This window comes from Nymphaea colorata, chromosome 3, assembly GCF_008831285.2.
Source record: "Nymphaea colorata isolate Beijing-Zhang1983 chromosome 3, ASM883128v2, whole genome shotgun sequence".
NCBI classification, from domain to species: Eukaryota; Viridiplantae; Streptophyta; class Magnoliopsida; order Nymphaeales; family Nymphaeaceae; genus Nymphaea; species Nymphaea colorata.
In genome coordinates, this window is record NC_045140.1 from 296972 (window position 1) to 317852 (window position 20881).

The 20881-nt window shown below is 38.0% G+C and overlaps 1 protein-coding gene across 1 annotated transcript; it reads right to left on the minus strand.

The window, feature by feature from the left end:
• Window positions 1–15831: 15831 nt before the first annotated feature.
• On the minus strand, window positions 15832–19170 carry LOC116249787 (uncharacterized). Its single transcript, XM_031623051.2, has 3 exons — window positions 18866–19170; window positions 18676–18756; window positions 15832–16269 (listed from the first exon to the last, which is right to left on the minus strand). Exons 1-3 carry the CDS (start codon window positions 18977–18979, stop codon window positions 16258–16260), a joined length of 207 nt encoding a protein of 68 aa, XP_031478911.1. The 5' UTR covers window positions 18980–19170; the 3' UTR covers window positions 15832–16257.
• Between the last annotated feature and the right edge of the window lie 1711 nt (window positions 19171–20881).

A 20881-nucleotide genomic window follows, 5' to 3' on the forward strand; every position in this document is an offset into this window, starting at 1 on the left:
TTCAATTTTTCATTTGGTTTTGATACCTTATTTTTGTTAAATATTTGTTAACTTCTCAAGTTTCTATATGCACTTTTCAACTTTGAGTTTCTAAATCATACTGAAGTCAATAAAAATGGGAGTTTTTCTAACATCTTGTAAATGCTTTTCTAACCCTTGCGAATCTTTGATATCATTTCAAAATTATTGCTTTGCGTGTGTAAATAGTTGAATCCATTATCTAATTTTTCAAAAATTTTGTAAATTGAATTCAAAATCTTTTGTTTTTCTTTGAATGTTCTCGATTTCTTCTAAGATCTTAAAATTTATTGGATTTGATTTCTTTCTTTCCTAAATCTTTGTTAAATTCAATAGTTTCTAAAGCACTTTTCAACTTTGAAATTTCTAAATTTGGAAGTCTAAAAAACGATTTCAAAGATGTTCTAAATTAAGGTTTCGTATGGTCAAGTTCAAATCCGCATTCAACGCACCGGTCCAACTTCTAAAACTGGATAAGGTTAGACCTGGGACTGTGATGTAGATCGTTGGTCCTAAAAAAAAACCCAACATCTTTTGCCGGATCAGATCAGACCTCTGATCTTGCCTTTTGTTTCGAATCCCAAATCCAACATCCCATACTTGATCAGATCAGACCTCTGATCCAAATGTTATGTCCATCTCTCAAATTCAACAGTTTAAATTGGACCAGATTAGTCCTCTGGTCCATTTCTTATATCCAAATTCGAAATCTAACATCGCATACCAAATACAATTACGCTTTTGTTCCTGTAGAAACACACACCAAGATGGAGAGAAAGAGAAGGAACACACAATATACGTGGAAAACCTCAAAGAGAGGTGAAAAACCACGGAGAAGCTCTAACGTAGGTGCACAACCGCAACCCTAGGAGAGAGAAAATGTTATTCTACTTAATCAACAATTACACCATAAGTGATATTAAATAAGAGGGAAAACGCCTAGGGTACCGAGCCACTCTCGGTACCCGTGCCCATGGGACCGGGTCTGGATCCAGACCCGGTTCCCTATACATGATATGTTAACACTCCCCCTCAAGCTTGGCATACATGTCAAACATGCCAAGCTTGCTTACATTTTTCTCGAATTGAGATGTACATAAGGCTTTGGTTAGAACATCTGCAATTTGATCTTCAGACTTCATATAAGGTAGGATCAACTCCTTTGAATCTATGCGTTCCCGTATGAAGTGGCGATCAATCTCCACATGTTTAGTTCTGTCATGCAGAACGGGATTATTCGCAAGATTAATTGCAGACTTGTTGTCGCAGTACATCCTCATCTTCTCTTCTGTTTCAACACCAATATCTGTTAGGAGAATCTTTAACCATAACATTTCTGTAACTCCCATAGCCACAACACTGGATCTAGAGCATACTTCCTGCCTCTTACTTCTCCAAACAACCAGGTTACCCCCCAGAAAGATGCAGTACCCTGTGGTAGACCTCCTAGTATCAGTACATCCTGCCCAATCTGCGTCAGAGTATCCTTCAATATTAAGTTGGTCTTGCTGAGTATAGAGTAATCCTTTTCCTGGGTCATTCTTTAGGTACCCCAACACTCTTTCTGCACTCTTCCAGTGACAATCAGTAGGAGCATGCATAAACTGACTCAACACATTCACAACATAAGTAATATCAGGGCGAGTAAGAGTAAGATAGATGAGTTTACCAACCAGCCTCTGATACCGCCCTTTTCCTTCCTCATCTAGGATGTTACCAGTTTTGATGCTTATCTTTGTACCAGACTCCATTGGAGTTAGAAAGGGTCTGCACCCAAGTTTGCCTGTCTCCTTTAGAAGATCCAGAGTGTATTTCCTTTGGCTCATAACCAGCCCTGTCTCTGACCGAGCAATCTCTATCCCCAGAAAGTACCTTAGTTTACCAAAATCTTTAAGATCAAATTCAGCAGCTAACCTCTCCTTCATCTTCTTTTTCTCTTCTTCATCGTCACCTGTGACTATCATATCATCAACATACACAAGAAGAAGACTCACCAGGCCATCTCTCTGCTTAATGAATAGGGTGTGATCACCATTTCCCTGTTTGTATCCATTTGTCTTCATCACTATCCTCAGTCTTTCAAACCATGCTCTAGGAGACTGCTTTAATCCATACAAGGCTTTCTTGAGATGACAGCATTTCCCGCTTTGAACATATCCAGGAGGCATACTCATATAGACCTCTTCTTCTAGATGGTCATTCAGGAATGCGTTCTTAACATCAAGTTGATCCATGCTCCACCCCTTTTTCACGGCAAGAGCTAATATGACCCTCACAGTTTTCAGTTTGGCAACAGGGGCAAAGGTTTCAAGATAATCAATACCATATTTCTGGCTGAACCCCTTTGCAACAAGCCGAGCCTTATACCTTTCCACAGTACCATCTGGTTTGTACTTCACATTGAACACCCACTTTGAACCAACTAAATGAGTCCCTTTGGGAATATCCACAGCTTCCCAAGTGTCATTCTTTGCCAAGGGATTCATCTCCTCTGTCATGGCCTGTAGTCATTTAGGATCCTCTCTAGCATCTTCCACACACCTGGGAATAACAGACTTAGACAAGGATGTTATAAAGCATTTGTAATTCTTACTCAATTTCGCATAAGAGACAAATCTCTGAATAGGATGAGAAGTACAAGACCTGGTGCCCTTGCGCAGGGCTATAGGAAGCTCTTCATTGATTAGACTTGGGTCATCCGGGGAGCTCACAGGATTGGGATTGGTTACATCAACATTTTCAATCACATCTGTCTTCTTCCTTCTGTACACCTGGCCAAACAAATGATCACGGGCTGTAGGCTGATTATCAACAAGACCCTCGTCCATGTGACGGTCTCTATCATCTCTGACTGTGTCTGCCACACTGTCACTGGCCTTGTAATCCAAGAAATCCGTAAACTGAATCAACTGATTTGAGGAATACTCTTCACTACTGTGCCCTAGATACTCCCCCTGAAGAGGATTCACATGAAAGTATGCCTCATGTTCATGGAAGGTGACGTCCCGAGAAACATAGACTTTAGAGGTGGTAGGATCAACACATTTGTATCCCTTCTGAGTGGAGGAATACCCCAGGAAGACAGCCTTGACAGACCGAGGATCAAGTTTCTTGAGGGTGAGACTATGGTCATGAACAAAACAGACACACCCGAACACCCGAGGAGTAAGAGGCCAGGGATTCTGAGTAGGCCAAAGCATAGAGTACGGGGAATGGCCCTGCAACACACGGGTAGGCATACGGTTGATAAGGTGGGCACTAGTGAGAAACACATCACCCCAGTAGCGCTTGGGAACCTGACGATGGAACAGAAGGGCCCGGGTAACATCAAGCAAATGGCGATTCTTCCGTTCAGCCACGCCATTTTGGGGAGGTGTGTAACTACATGACGTTTCATGAACAATACCCTTGCTCTTCAAGAAATCATCTAGGGATTGAGAGACATACTCTCTAGCATTATCGGTGCGAAAAGCTTGGACAGACGTCTGAAACTGAGTCTCAACAAAGGCCACAAAGTTTTTGACAATAACGGGAACTTCACTACGTTCTTTCAACAGATACACGAACGTACAACGGGAGTAATCATCAATAAGTTTCATAAAGTAATGAAAACCACGACAAGTGGGTACTCCCGAAGGACCCCAAACATCAGAATGAACCAAAGCAAATGGACGAGTGGTTTTATTGAATGAAATAGGGTACGAGGCCCTAACCTGTTTAGCCAACTGACACACTTCACAGGTGAAGGAGTCCATGGAAACAGAATGAAACAAACTAGGAAACAACTTCTTAATCAATGGAAACGGAAGATGACCAAGCCTCTCGTGCCATCGCATAATAGTAGATCTGTCTTCTACGCCTGACAACTGTCCACTAGTGGCTGAAATAAAAGCGGACGCAACCTGCACAGGCAGTCTGTAGAGTCCATCAATAGCCGAACCAATCCCAATCTTCTGCCCCGTCACCAAGTCCTGCAGAAAACACCGATCAGCAGAAAAGATCAGATTACAGTTCAGTTCTTTAGTAATACTGCTGACAGATAGCAAATTCACAGGAATATTGGGAACATGAAGAGCATTATGAAGACAGTATTTATTTAACAAGGACAAACTCCATTTTCCAGCCACAGAGATAGAAGAACCATCAGCCATAGATACACGTTGCTGCCCCGAAGACAATTTGTATTCTTGGAACATCTTACGGTCCCCTGTCATATGATGCGTAGCACCACTGTCAACAATCCAATCACCATGTGAGGAATTAGCTTGGTCACTAGTGGCCACGAGAGCTTGGGCTAACTTAGCCCCCTCAGACGTGGAAGTATCCTCCTGAGTAGTAGACAGCCGGCTGATATACGCTTGCAGTTCTTTGATTTGATCGGAGGAAAGCTTCGATTTGGCAACATTTGAAGGACTACTCTGACTAGGCTCAGGCACAGAAGGACTCCGGCGGCTAGAAGGAGGACGACCCCGGACAAGACGCCTCTCAGGATGAAGATCCCAACAAAAATCAACAGAATGTCCTGATTTGTTGCAATGGCTACACCGCCGAACAGGACGCTGTCCAATCCCAGAAGCACGACTAACAAAGGCTGAAGGAGAACTCCCCTGACTGGTGTCAATATGCATCACCTGTCGACGTTGTTCCTCAGATTCCACACGGGCATACACCTCTTCAATTCCGGGGACCTCGTCACAATTGAGAATTTGGCTCCTAATGGATTCAAATTCATCGCGTAAGCCTCCGAGGAAAAGAAACGTCCGATCCATCCATTCTTTGTCCCAGTACAAGGCATGATCAGACCCACAGTGCCAGTCATCATTCACATGGTAGTCAAGTTCCTTTCACTTAGTCTTTAGGGCTGCAAAGAAAGCGGCTACAGACAAGTCACCCTGTTTAAGAGAGTATATGCTACGTTTGATTTGGTACGTACGCAATACTCTCTTCTTACGGCCATACATCCGTGCAAGCACAGTCCACATGTCGTAGGCAGTCGATTTACGCAAGATCAAAGGCTGAATATCTGCAGAAACAGAACTAATAATCCATACTTTAACCTGACTATCTTCCAACGTCCAAGTAGCCCATCGCGGATCGGTTTTTGAAGGTGCAGGCTTCTCCCCAGTGATGTAGGGCAGGCGACCACGACTGGTTATCCCAATTTCTAGGGCAGCCGACCAAGAGAGATAGTTATCCTTGTTCAGCCGGATGGAGGTGACTTGAACAGGCAAGATCTCGCTCTTGGTATTGCTGCCCGAGTCTAGGGCATCATCGATCTTGAGGGACATCTCCTCGGCCATCACAATCACCAAGGAGAAAGAATACCCAGCACCAGAGACGACAAACAAGAGGCAGCGGCGCTGGACGGCGGCGGGGCGGGAGAGAGCGACGGCGGTGGGCAGCGGTGGCGCGGGACGGCGGCGGCGCTGAAGTGGGCGACGGCGGCGCTGGACAGCGGCAACGCAGCAGAGAACAACCGCGCTGGACGGCGGCGGCGCAGCAGCGGCAGAGAAAAAAAAACGGCGGAAACAGCAGAGGCAAAAAACGGCGGAAACACGACTATCACACCAACGATCTCTCACGCGTTGGCTCTGATACCATGTAGAAACACACACCAAGATGGAGAGAAAGAGAAGGAACACACAATATACGTGGAAAACCTCAAAGAGAGGTGAAAAACCACGGAGAAGCTCTAACCTAGGTGCACAACCGCAACCCTAGGAGAGAGAAAATGTTATTCCACTTAATCAACAATTACACCATAAGTGGGATTAAATAAGAGGGAAAAACGCCTAGGGTACCGAGCCACTCTCGGTACCCGTGCCCATGGGACCGGGTCTGGATCCAGACCCGGTTCCCTATACATGATATGTTAACAGTTCCAAATCTTCATACTAAATCCCAACTCTAACATCGTAGTTAGGAAGACATTAACAATGCAAAATTTTCTAATTTCTTGTAAATGCTGTTCAAATCCTTTATGAATCTTTCAAATCATTCCAAAATCATTGGTTTGCCTATATAAATCTTTGAAACCATTATCGAAGTTTTCCAAATTTTTTTAAGTTGAATTCAAAATCTTTTGATTTTCTCAATTTCTTTTACGATCTTCAATTTTCTTTTGGTTTTGATTCCTTATTTTTGTTAAATATTTGTTGACTTCTCAAGTTTCTAAATGCACTTTTCAACTTTCTAGTTTCTAAATTGTATTGAAGTCAATAAAAATGAGAGTTTTTCTAACATCTTTTAAATGCTTTTCTAACCCTTTGTGAATCTTTGATATCATTTCAAAATTATTGCTTTGCCTATATAAATAGTTGAATCGGTTATCTAATTTTTCAAAAAATTTTGTAAATTGAATTCAAAATCTTTTGTTTTTCTTTGAATGTTTTCGATTTCTTCTAAGATCTTAAAATTTATTGGATTTGATTTCTTGCTTTTCCTAAATCTTTGTTAAATTCGACAGTTTCTAAAAGGCACTTTTCAACTTTGAAATTTCTAAATTCTGAAGTCTAAAAAACGATTTCAAAGATGTTCTAAACTAAGGTTTCGTATGGTCAAGTTCAAATCCGCATTCAATGCACCCATCCAACTTCTAAAACTAGATAAGGTTAGACCTTGATGTAGATCGTTGGTCCTAATAACAAACCCAACATCTTATGCCGGATCAGATCAGACCTCTGATCTTGCCTTTTGTTTTGAATCCCAAATCCAACATCCCATACTTGATCAGATCAGACCTCTGATCCAAATGTTAGGTCCATCTCTCAAATTCAACACTTTAAATTGGACCAGATTAAACCTCTGGTCCGTTTCTTATGTCCAAATTTGAAATCTAGCATCGCAGACCAAATAGAGTCGGACTTTTGTTCCAAATCTTTAGACTAAATCCCAACTCTAATATGGTAGATAGGAAGACATTAACAATGCCAGCTTTTCTAATTTCTTGTAAATGCTTTACAAATTCTTTATGAATCTCTGAAATCATTTGAAAATCGTTGCTTTGCCTAAATAAATCTTTGAAACCATTGTCTAAGTTTTTGAAGTTGATTTCAAAATCTTTTGAGTTTCTCAATTTCTTGTACGATCTTCAATTTTTCTTTTGGTTTTGATTTCTTACTTTTGTTAAATATTTGTTAAATTCTCAAGTTTCTAAATGCTCTTTTCAACTTTCAAGTTTCTGAATTGTACTCAAGTCATTAATAATCAGAGTTTCTCTAACATCTTGTAAATGTTATTGAAACCCTTTGTGAATTTTTGAAGTCATTTCAAAATTATTGTTTTGCCTATATACAAAGTTGAATCCGTTATCTAAGTCTTCGAAAAATTTTGTGAATTGAATTCAAAAACTTTTGATTGTCTTTGAATTTTCTCAATTTCTTCTAAGATCTTAAAATTTATTGTATTTGATTTCTTGCTTTCCTAAATCTTTGTTAAATTCAGCGGTCTCTAAAAGCTTTTTTCAACTTGAAATTTCTAAATTTGGAAGTCTCATAACCTATTTTAAAGATGTTTTAAACTAAGGTTTCGCATGTTCAAGTTCAAATCTGCATTCGAAGTACCAATCCAACTTCTAAGACTGGATAAGGTTAGACCTGTGGGCTGTGATGTAGATCGTTGGTCCTAATAACAAATCCAACATCTTATGTCGGATCAGATCAGACCTCTGACCTTGCCTTTTGTTTTGTATCCCAAATCCATCATCCCATACATGATGCAGTCTTTTGTTCCAAATCTTCAAATTAAATCCCAAATCTAACATCGTTGATAGGAAGACATTAACAATGAGAGTTTTTCTAATTTCTTGTAATTGCTTTTCAAATCCTTTATGAATCTCTGAAATTATTTCAAAATTATTGCTTTGCCTATATAAATCTTTGAAACCATTATCTAAGTTTTCCAAAATTTTTCAAATTGAATTCAAAATATTTTGATTTTCTCAATTTCTTGTATGATCTTCAATTTTTCTTTTGTTTTTGATTCCTTACTTTCTTAAATCTTTGAACCATTACGTCAGTTTCCAAAATTTTGCAAATTGACTTCAAATTCTTTTGATTTTCTTCGTATTTTCTCAATTTATTGTTAGATTTTTTGGATTTGATTTCGTACTTTTCCTAAATCTTTGTTAAATTCTCAAGTTTCTAAAAGTACTTTTCAGCTTTCAAATTTTTATATTCCATTGGATTGTATGAATTTTCAAAACGATTTTAAACATGTTCCAAACTGGGGGTTCTTGTTTTCAAATTTGAATCCTCATTCAAAACACCAATCCTACATCCGAGACCAGATAAACATTATGAAGTTCATGCGCAAATGTAGAATTCATCAGAAACAACAAAAGCCAAAAAGGGTTATCACATGTTGTCCAGCTTAGTCTCAATGTTACTTCCATGATAACCATCAGTCTATGCTGATCAATATAGAAAAGGCCCAAGAAGAGGGGAATGTGGGTGGAAGAGGGAACCCAGGGTGGCTCACCTAGGTCCTGGACCACTTATTTTGTAACCGTTGCTAAGTATTGGGTACATGCTTGTGAGCCTGAGAAAATTTCTCTTTCTTTAATAATTTTTGGTTTTCCTTTTCAAGAACAAGAGCCTGGGAGATAATTTTGATCATCTAAGACGCTGAAAACAAGGAAAGACATTGTGCAATTGTGCATGTGCACCTTTGGATTGCACATCATGTTTGTACTAAAACAATGTCATCGACAAGAAAGGGAAAAAGATCAGTACTCGACTGGCTTCATAACTCCTAAAGAGCTGTAATACATGATACATGGCCTGCATTGTCAAGTTTGGGAAAAAAAACGGCCAGCTCTAACAACTAATTAAACTTTATACTTGAAGGCATTTACGGATTTGTTTTTTTATTGACCATCTTGACCATGTCTACTTTCTGTGTCTTCATGACTTTTCGGTCATGACAAATGATAGCCTTTACATACTATATCACATGGATATAAATGTGGACACAGGTCATAATGTGGATAAGATTGGTAAGATAAAGTAGTTCTCAAATTTTAAGCACGCAGCATAAAGTTGTAAGCTACATATGTACGCAATTGCTAATCTAAAGTTGTTAGCTACACATTTTTGGGGTGTTACAGCGGGAAGCTGTCATGGTTTGAGCCTTTGAGGGGTTCAATCACTCACCTGACTCATAAAACCCCATGGTCCATAACCCCCCAACCAGTGGGGTCTGGGTACAATACACCTTGAACAAAAATAGCTAACTATAAAATTGAAAAAACACAAAATAAATATAAAATAAACAGTTATGATCATTAAAAAAATAGATAATAAATGGCACATTCATTCCGTGTCCAAGAACTGGCTTAAGTCTCCCCAATATTGTATTGTTTCCTTGAGGACACACATGTTAAGAGAAGTATTTCTGTTATGGGCTTGTGGTTTATATGATGAAGGGCCCCAAGACTCAAGCTTGATTATCATTGTCAGCTATTGATGAAAAACATCTTGTTTATAGTTCTTTGATCTTCTAATATCCTTGCTACTCAGTATTGAGTGTGCTTACTTTATGGGCCTTCCACAAATACATCATGCTTAATTTCACTAGGAGACAACAAAGAGACAGCTTCTAAAAACAACTCTTGACCATTTGACTTGTGATGTTCCACGTTATGCGAAGGCATAAGGATAATTATCTTTCATCCATATGAGCGCATTGAGACATACTGACATACTATACTATTTATTTGTTTTACATGCTTAATTTCACCAAGATGCATAATCTAAAGCAAAAATGGCAACCTACAAAAGCATCTATTGGTGCCACTTGTAACCTGTATGCCTACTAATCAACCAACTGTTGATAAAGTTGTGATTTAGATATTAAATTGCAAAATAAATAGAACTGTAAAAGCTGAAATGGAAAATTTTACTTTGTTTTATAAAAGTCAATTTTAAAGAGAAAAGGAAGGAAACACTGAAAGAGAGAAAGCATGAAAGCTACTATAAAAGCGTATTGCAACTACAGGGGACATCATTATTAGTGTTACATGAAATTACATAAGAACGTGCATTAAAGTTAGAAACTAGAAAGTTGATGTAGATTAAATGTATCACTTGTGCTAAGAATTTAAACTATGAGAAAGATTCCTCTATCAAGTGAATCAACTAGTTCACTCCCAGTCAATTAAAGCAAACCTCTTATTGGTTCAGAACGAATAACCTACAAAAGAACATCAAAGAAAAAAAAGAGGATTCATAGATTACAACCTTTACAACAGACAAACAATGATGGTTGATCGTGTGCCCCGATGCCTATCACAATACCAAAAAGTCCAAACTGCATCAGTTTCAATTGACAATTAGTAGGGAAACAGCAAGTGGATGATTTGGAATAAGAATACCTGCTCAATTCCCGGTAGTCCATTCATAGCTTACATCTTCCATAGGAAGCTTCTTCCCACCTCTATGCGGAGACATGGACCAGATGCCGTACCTATACCAAAAAGTCCAAACTGCATCAGTTTCAATTGACCAGAAATGTGAACCTGATAACAGCACAAAAGATCATACAAAAAATCTAGTACAAGCTTGCAAAAACATGAAAGGAAAATCCTGTCAGTTTCTGATATTATACTCCAAATTACATATATATATTTTATTTATGCACATATAAGTTTATTTTATACAGACATATAAGCTGATATAAGTTGCATATCAAGTAAAATAAGTGGACAATCAACTGTCGTTCTATTGTGAGTATCAATTGACTACGGTTCTATTGTAAATACCTGAGATTCTATTTAATGTATTGTCAGAGCATGGCCGTATTGACACTCCTCGAAATGCTGCCCATGTGTCTTAAGGTTGTTTAGGTCACCATGAGTTTTTAAGGTTGTTAAAGTCACATAGACATTCTTGAGAAGGCACCATACTTTTGTATATTTTTGTACTCAGCTTCCTAAATCTGTATTTTATGTATATATGTTTTTGCATGTGCTTATTGTTGCTGATAGTCTTTCTTTCTTATATAACTGTTTCATAAAAATGTTTTGTCTTTTTGTTTCTTGGAATTTTAGCTTTTACTTGTCCTTGTTTCTGCGGATCTAACATGGTGTGCATTGTCCCTCCAGGAATGCCAGTCATACATAAGCATTTCAAGAATGCGGGATAGGGCTGGGATCTATCATTGTCCCTTAATCACACATGAATATGAATTTGCATAACTTGGTTAATTATGTCTAAGCACTTTAGGACCAACATTAATTTAGCTAGCTTCAACCTATGAAAAGGTCGGTGTAGGCACTGTCAACTTCTGCCTTTGCTTTCAGAGACACACCTATGTTCTGTTTGGTTCAACAAAAAATAATCTTTTGCCAATCAAGGTTAGGCTAACACAAACTTTGTGCAAGGGTGATAAAAAACTAAAATATTCTCAAGTATAACGATTTTTAAGTTCACTCCTTTGTATTTCTTCGAATATAACCAATTACGTCACAGTATCAGAAGATCAACTATACTCAATTTAGTTAATTTGTTTAATATAACGTGTTGGGTGAATGACTTTTTTCTTTGTTAGTTCTAGCAAATTATCTATTGAAGACTTATATATACACGCAAAGTTATTTCTTTTGCCTTTGCTTTCAGAGATACACCTATGTTCTGTTTGGTTCAACAAAAAAATCTTTTGCCAATCAAGGTTAGGCTAACACAAACTTTGTGCAAGGGTGATAAAAAACTAAAATATTCTCAAGTATAACGATTTTTAAGTTCACTCCTTTGTATTTCTTCGAATATAACCAATTATGTCACAGTATCAGAAGATCAACTATACTCAATTTAGTTAATTTGTTTATTATAACGTGTTGGGTGAATGACTTTTTTCCTTGTTAGTTCTAGCAAATTATCTATTGAAGACTTATATATACACGCAAAGTTATTTCTTTTTCAGAAAATTTTTATAAGGCAAACATGTATTGTTTTACTGATTTAACAATTATTCTAACAAACATATGATGTTGCGGACTTTTTTATTATTTGAAACACTTAGGTATGTTTTTAGTAATATTAAGAGGTTCAGATATGATTTAAAAAATCGCCAGCTTTTTTGTGGTGTGGGAAATTTTATAATTATTGTTTTTTAATAAACCTGAAGTTGAACCTAGTGATGGCGCCCAACAGTCCTTACCTTTTATTGGAAAATTATAATAATAACTGGAAAGCTATACATGAATCCAAACCCAATTCATCGTAAATGTTGAAAATCGATCGTTAAATCATTCATAAAGAATGCTTGATAACCAAGAACAATTCAAGCCCTTCTTTTAAAGTTGTTTGTCAGTTACCTATAAAATAGTCTTGTTGAGGTCTATGATGTTCATCTGCCATCCGCCAAAAGGTGAAATTCACTTGATGTTATTAAAACTTCTGAAGGTTGAACGTTAAGCTGGACTTCATCTAAATGAACACACAACTTCCAAGGTGCACAAGAGTCTATTGTTGTCAAAGATTTTCTAGAAGTTCCAATTTTATGATGATTAAGTTATTTAAGGATTCCAAGGAGTATGTGATGCCTATCCAAAACTTACTTGTTTCAATGACTTCTAAGCGTTGAGAGTGATGTAACTTGTCATTTCTAATTTTCTAATAGAACAAGCATTTTTGTAGGTAGCATGGGCAGCATTTACTTGTTATTTTTATGTTTATGCATTTCATGTTCATCCCCTAGTTTTAAGTTTTTTTATTTCCATGTGTGTTTTTTTTTTTTGGCTGAATTTGTAATGTTTAAAAATTAAGTTTGTTATTCTTTACATTAAGAATTTAACCTTGAATCCGGCCAATATGGATCACGTTATGCATCTTTACACCGTTGTATGCGGGTCTTGAATATCAACCACGTTTAGTTGATATCTGCTAAACCACTGTTCAATCAACTGTCAGGAACTATAATCCAGTCAGTTCAGTTGTATTTATGTTTAACTTTTTCAATTCATGATCTGTGTTTAGAACGACAAAGTGTTTTCTGTATATTAAAATGTCTGCTTAATTTTTACTATTTTATTAAGAAATCTTTTGCTTTGCAATTTTTAAGTATAGGTCAAGGGAAAGTAAATTACGTATGCATTTTTCCATTTTCTAGATGGTGCATTGATTTGGTGGAAATGTTATGTTGCATTCTTGTACCATAGTTGCTTTTAAATTCAAGCGCAACTTTGAAAAGGAAAAGTGTGTGGCACGTATCTACAACGCAAAGAGTTTGATTGTTCGTAGTTTTGTGTTTTAAGACTGCATTACAATTTACCATTGATCAATGTGAGGGCCATGAATTGTTCACAATTCATTTCGTCTAAATTAACTCCTGAATACTGATTTTAGAAAGATATCGTAGGGGTAGCCCATAAGTTGTCTTTGTTAACCAAATAGGCAGTCAGTTAACTTTATGTTCAACCATAATTTGCCTTGAAACCAGCAACTGGACCCATTTCGTTGCATCTCATAATCTTGGACTTTATGTGCTTCAGGTATTCAAGCCCGAACTTGAATCCTTATGTTTTGTCGCTTATGCAGTTTGTTCTAATGAATTATGTTATTAACAATTTCTAATGAATTATGTTCTTCATTATTCTTTTCTGTTCTTTTTTGTTTTCCCTCTTTTTACTTTTCAGTCTTCTCCTTTTCTTTCTTCTTTTCTTGTTTTACTTCATTTACTCGTCTTCTTTTTGCTTTTTTTTTTTCTTATTTTTTTTCCCTTTTTCTGCTTCATTCCAATTTCACGTCCTATAGACATAGGGGCTGCCAGGCTTGGTATTTATTAAAATACCACATCCATCCTAAAACCCGGCATTTAATGCCAGTATTAGAATACCACATGTGCCTCAAAAAACCTAAATGATTGGCAGTGCATCCTGTCTTATGTTCCTGCTGTTTTTGTTCTGGTAGCTGGTCTTTTGGTTTTTGCTTGTTGTGGGTCGTTGGTGCAATGCGTCCAATTTATTGCTGTATATATTATTTTTATCAATGGAGGTGGGAGCCTACCTCCCAAGCAAGTACCATTGGAACTAATCCATTTGATACACAATTCCGCTTGCTCTTGGATGCGTGATTATTAAAATATCAGATCATGTTGAGGGAAAGTGCAAAGCACAAGTAAATTAGGTTGGAAATTTTGAGTTAGGGATCCACAAGAACTTTTTCTAGACTTTGTTTCATTATCCATGAGCACTCACAATGAATCGTATTTGGTTACAAAACTCGCTGCTGCCCGAAGATCTGTTTTAACATTCAAGTTAATGGTAGCCTTGTTCTTGGTTATGTTGTGGGGTGGGTGGCAAATAAGCTTGGGTATTGGGCCGGCCGGGTATCGGCCTGACTCGATACCCATTGGAGAGGGTTGCTCTGAAAGCCTTTTGCAGAGATGTTCCAGGAATCAGCCTCAATTGCTAGATTTTTCATCCCTTGTTTGTTGAACAGGAATGGATTTGAAAATTTTGAATTTTATTTGTAAATGAACAGTGGATATTTTCTCAAACGGACTCTATATTTTGAAGTTAAAAAAAAAAAAATTAGTTATTTAACTTAGTTAATAAAGCGTAAAGAAAAAATGAATTCAACCCCTTTTTAGATTTTTTCGTCGTCTCCTTTACCCCTTTTCTCTCTACAACCATCTTTGTATCCTTTAAAGTTGGTGGATGAATTTCAAAGGGGGGAAAAGCATGAAAAAGTCTCAAAAGCGTAACTTGTTTAGTTAGTTATTTCTAAAAAGAAACACTAGTATTTGACTTTTATAAGTTTAGCTCTTAAACATTTACCAAAAAGGCAAATGCTAATATATGTTTAAAATCTAATTCAGTTTTTAAAAATCCTCTATTCAAATCACTAAGAATAAACTTGAAGCAAATATGTAAACTATTTTCCAAGTGAAGGTAGGACCATGGATGATGTAAGTGGATATTGGTCTTCATTGCTAGTGATTCTCCAATAAAATTGTAAAAATTGCTCTTCCTTTCTAAACTTACATAACGTTGGACTTATTTGCCTAATTAATAATTATTTAAGATAGAGTTATAAATAGTTATTACCATTTCTTGAAGAAGGTTAGTGGAAGATTACTTTTGACTTATATAAACTTTTGGTGAGAATCTTGGGCTGTTAGATGCACTTAATACATCATGAGCACAAAGAAAGGTGTCATCCAAAACGCCTGTGCATTTTGAAGTGGTAGCAAGTGATTACAACAATTGCAGAAAGCTGTCAAGTAGATCTTTAGAATAAGCTTAACTGCCATTGAAGCATATGCCAACTCAACTTAAGATCTTATCAATGCTTTCCCAGGCATAGAAAGCCTAGCAATCGTTTTTTTATAAATGACGCTTTCTCTGAAATACTCCCAGATGGACGTTTCTAGTGCAAAAATTCAATGTGTTGTGTGGTCATCAATGGGGGCACCATCCAATTCACGGTTGCTCAAAAGCTTGTCAAGTAAAAGATAAGTTTCACAGGGTTGGTCATGCCACACCACACTGCAGGCAAGCAGAGTTTTGCAGACTCAGTCCAAGTTGCAGATGGTATAAGAACACCATAAAAATTCGAGTTATGTGCATCCAGGTAGCTCTGAACTGGTAGAATTTTGAATCTTGAAGCCCCAGCTGGATCATGGGATTTCTTGGAAGTCAGTCGTGACATAAAAGCCATACGGATAACAAGCCTGGATCAACTAAAGGTCAAGACTAGAGAAGTTGCATAAGCTCTTCTGTGAGAGGACGAAACTGTCAAGGCCAAATACATTACTGTACTTTTTATACAGAATGAATCATACTCAAAATAGAAAGAACATATGAAAGATGGATTATCAAACAGGAAACTGCTTGTTGCTTTACCATAAGTTGAGGGGTACAACATTCCACAGATGAAAGTTTTAACCAGTCATCAGATACATGCAAAAGAATTACCTTAAAAAAAAAGAGATTATAGATGGTGCACAGCAAGCAGGAAGCAAATGGATTGCTAACCCATACTTGGCATGTGCTTTTCCAGAAGCATTGCACAGGATGTACGATGCCATAATATGAAGTACGTAACTGCTTGCCTTGAAGTCACATCGTCACACATCCTAACACTCGAAGAGGCAAGATGTTGGCATAGATAAGAGGTACTCTTGCAATAGGTAACCACTAACCAGAATACATCATGTGGAAATAACACAACTGAGATCGGAAATTCAAAGGTAGACGTCTAGAAGACAAAAATAGGATGGTGTCTACACACTTCTCTCCTACCCGTCATCCTGCCATAAAAAACAACCAGTCAAGAAGACAAACTCATGGCCCAACACATCCTCCAAGCAAGATTAGACATGTGAGTACTCTTCACAAAGTAGAGTCTCAGTTGCTACATAAAGATAAAGATAAACAAAGACTAACAGATGCAAGAAACAGCTTAAGATGAAAGATAAATTTGACACACTTAAAAAGTAGATCAAATTAAACAAGTTGATGCATTTCGTCTATACCGAGAAAAAGTGAATACTACAACCATATGCAAAGAGTAGTGGCTCAACCATGGCAAAGCCCCTTAATACAAAATAAGCAGAACAGTGTGAAGTATATTTCAAGCTATCAACGAATATGAAGGCTCATCAGCATTGAATATCAATTATGCAAAAAACACTAAACTCTACAAGACACATCCATGTCAGAATGTGTTAAGAGATGCTGATGTCAGAATGTGTTAAGAGATGCTTGATCTAGCATGTCCACGTCCATAATGTTGTACCTTGTATTGATTCGTTTCATCAAACATTGTATAACCTTTTATAGCGAATGGAATTAGGTCATCGCCAGTCCACTTTGAGTTGGTTTTTGTGCTTCTGCAGATATTTATTAAACGGCTGGATTGCAGCAAAAATTTCACGGTATCAGAGCAGGATCAGAAGTCTCTGATTTCTTCCAAAAGGTTATGCCTAAAGAGTTCTGAGGTTGTCTCCAAATGAAGAAAAAAAATTTCTCTTCATAAAGGTCTTCTTTCTTCACTTCATTATTCTTTTGGTCTGTCATTGTCTGTTGTTGAAAACCCTAAGGCCTAAAGTGTCTCAGACCGCTTCTTTGTTTCACTCCTATACAATATCTGAATCTTATCAATATATTGTCTTTGTTTACCTGTTGATTTCACGCCTGACAATTGGTCAGCTTTTGATTCCAGTTTCACAGAAGGGATCTTAGCCACTGTTTTATAACTTTGAAAGCCAGCCGTTCAAGAACATTTTATGTAGTGTAAAATTCAGATTGTATCATTGAAGCTGTTGATCCACTATATGGTCCGAAAACAAACCTACATCATCTTAATCAGGGTTTTGATTCCTTTTAAAAGAGAGAGAAAAAAAAAAAAGACGACCTGCAACTGAGGCACTGCAGCAACTGCTCTGACTTTTATTGCCTCAGCAGACTGAAATCTGTAACATGGAATTATTTTGAAACCTGAAACTTCTCTTATATCCTGAAACCTGAAAGCTTTCATGTTCTGAGACTTTCTGAAATCTGAAATCCAAAATTTTCAGACTTTCAATCCAAAAATTCAGTCCTTGGTTCAGCAGGCTAAAAACATGAAAGTTCCTTACATTCTGGGATCTGAGAATTCAGATTCTGACATTTCCTGAAATCTGAATTGTCAGACCAAATACTTTCTCCACGAAAAAATGGATTACTCATCTTCTTCTGAACTGTGCTCCAATTTCCCAAGTCAGCTTCTTTTCTGAAATGCTCAATCACTAAATCCTTTGACCTAGAAAAATGCATTCCTCCTTACATAAGGAGCCAATATCTCCCTGGGCATCTGGATGGATCAATCCCAGCCCCACCACAATTTATTTCAGAGGAAAAGAAAATGAAAACGGCATCATTTCAACAAAAATTTTGTGAAATCTTGAGTATCTTGGATGAAGGTAGATTAAGCATTGGTCATGTACGTCACCTACACTTTGTCAAACAAGAGGTGTTGTTCTCGATGCCTGATGATTGTTTAGATGCAGAATTACGGAGTAAAAGCTGACTCAGACATGCACTCAAATGCCAGAGGAGAGAATTTTTGCCTCAAGCAGGAATTTCAGACATTGAAGGAAAAAATCATGTCAATCACAGAGAATGCAAATGGGGTAAAGAGCATCTCAAATCAGCTAGCTGGCTCTTGTCAGAATGAGGTTTCATTAAATATAAGGTTCGATTAACCTTGAGTGGCCTAAGATTCGACATTGTCATGCCTGTTTTCACTATCAAACGATGGACACCCGGCACTTCCTACACCACCCTACCAAGCAGGGGACAGGGGCAGAAAGAGCCACTTGGACAGGAAAGGAAGTCATCCTAGACCTCGGCTTTGGAAAGCATTTGGCCCAAGAAGATTTTCTTGCTATCGACCACCACCTTCGGGCCAACGTTTTATTATAACTTACGAATCAAGTAGAACATTTAGGAGGTACCCCAGTAGCATTTGCTGTCTGAACAGACAGGACAAATTAGGGTAAATGGTCTGCTTTGGGGGAAAGTGTAGATCGACCCAGTTTATTCTATTGATCGGCCTCAATAGCGTGAGATCAAGAAAGGACAGTGGAAGGGATAAGTTAGAATCCTCCATAGACATCGATATGGAACACCAGAAGAGGGAAAAGAGAACAAAATGAAGGGGGAGGAATAAAAACCTGCACCGTCTGCGGAGTTTGAGATAGCATGGCTTCGAGATTCGACACTCTGGAATCTAGGAAGCCAAATTTATCTTTCACCTGAAAAATACGAAGAGGAAGGGAATCAGAATCTTGAAAAGGATAACAAAAATCCAAGGTAAGAAGATTGGTTTTATACTTTCTTTCCTCCTTCTGACTACATTCATACCTGAGAAGAAGTAGAATGATGGGCGGCCCACAAATCTCTCCAAACAAAATGGGAAATTGCGGCGCCGGTGGTCGCAAATCCAAGCGTGAAGAAGAGAAGCCGAGTTCTCAGCATTTTCGCCCCACGCACGTCCCGAGCACTGCCTTTCGGTCTACCTCCGGCCTCCCTCTCTCTCTCTGTCCCGTCCTTCGGAATTCGCCGATAATTTACGTCTCCTTACTCCAAATTCTCGGTAGCTGAAACCATGCTTGGCAAGCAAATCCGTGACTGACTCGATCAGCAGATGCTCGGGTCATTCGGTCAGACTTGATTGGTCGATTCCGTCGACTATTCAAAAATAACTATAATGTATTTTTACTACAGCCGAATCACGATTCCGGGTGAGTCAAGTCAAATTAGGGGCGAGCTGGATCAAACCTTAACGGGTGGTCGGATTTATAGGCAATCCAAGCTGACTCGTGTGATTCCTGAGTCAGCCCAACGAATTTGCCAATATGGTTGAACTGATTATGTGCAAACACAGGTGGTCTAGATTAGCGGTCAACAGACTCCTTTTTAAATGTTTATTTAGGAGAAACCTTGGTGTAAAACCTTCAAGGCTATATTATCATGTCTCCAAAGTTATAGCTTATTTCTAGTTTACTCAAGCATTGTGTTTGTCATTGTTAGCAATCTAGATGAATAGCACACTGAAACATAACAATAGCCACAAGATTCAAATCTCGAATTCCTTAGATGCGAAGTGCCTTGCCGCCCAGTTACACTATGCCTCTTGAGGTAGACAATTAGACTCAGGGGTGGAGGGAGGGGAGGGCCCGCCTAGGCCATGGCCCCACCCCAATCAATTTTTTTTAAAAAAAAATCTAGTGTAAAAATTGATTTTTTTTTTTTGTTTCAATGTATTTTTTGAATATAAGTTCAATTTGGCCCTACCCAAATCCAATCCACAAAACCTAGTTCCCATTTGGCCTGCCCTTGTGGAAAATCCTGGCTCCGCCCCTGATTAGACTCCTTATCGTGGACCATCTGGCTCTGACCATTGCATTGGTTTGGAGAAGAAAGTGTCTCAACTCTTTATCCCGGTTCTTTTTTTCAGATTTTAGTTGGAGAGATTACTTCAGGTTGAGAGACTTTGTAGCTTGTTTGAACTATCTAAATTCGAAGGCAATTCCTCTATCATATGGTCTTGGCATGGCATGCTAGCAGAGTCTCTAAGATTTGAACAAGCGACTAGCCACTGCTGGCCCAACCAACTATGCCGAACCCATGAAGACAAGTTCAACTCAAAAGGAAATGCATGGCTTGTAACACGTAGTAAGTACTATGCCGAACCCATGAAGACAAGTTCAACTCAAAAGGAAATGCATGGCTTGTAACACGTAGTAAGTACATGGTTTAATGGCTTCTAAAATGGTAGGACGTTTAGCACAGTGGCAGAGCAAAAAAAAATTGTTGGAGGGGCACATGTTTAGGAACATTTACATTTGAAGGGGAACCTATATATGTATAAAAATAAATATTAAATTTCTCAATATAAAAATAAACGAATTTTAAAGAGCTGGTGTGGGCAACTGCCCACCCCAGCCACATGTGGCTACGCCACTGGTTTAGCACACGTTCCATATGATTTGAAGCATGACCGTAGGATAAAAAACAATTGGAAGTTTAGCGTACTTTTCACACAACCAGGTTCAACATAAGCATATATTTAGAACAATATAAACTTCTTTCTACATGAGCATAAACTCATTTCCCATATAGTATAGTTATAGTGGGTTATCGAGAAGCTTAATACACTCTAAATGTAAATTCTGAAAACAGAAATCAGTGAGTGGGTTACCTCTTTGATTAGATGGTTCATTTTTTACTTTATGTATCGCTAAAAACCATCTCAAAAGGTGCATTTTCGATGACTAGTTACTTGTATTTCAAAAGATGTTGGTGATGGCTAGTTGCTTGGTCATGGTTTTAACCATTGAATGCACCTTTTGCGATGGTTTTAGCGACACAAAATGA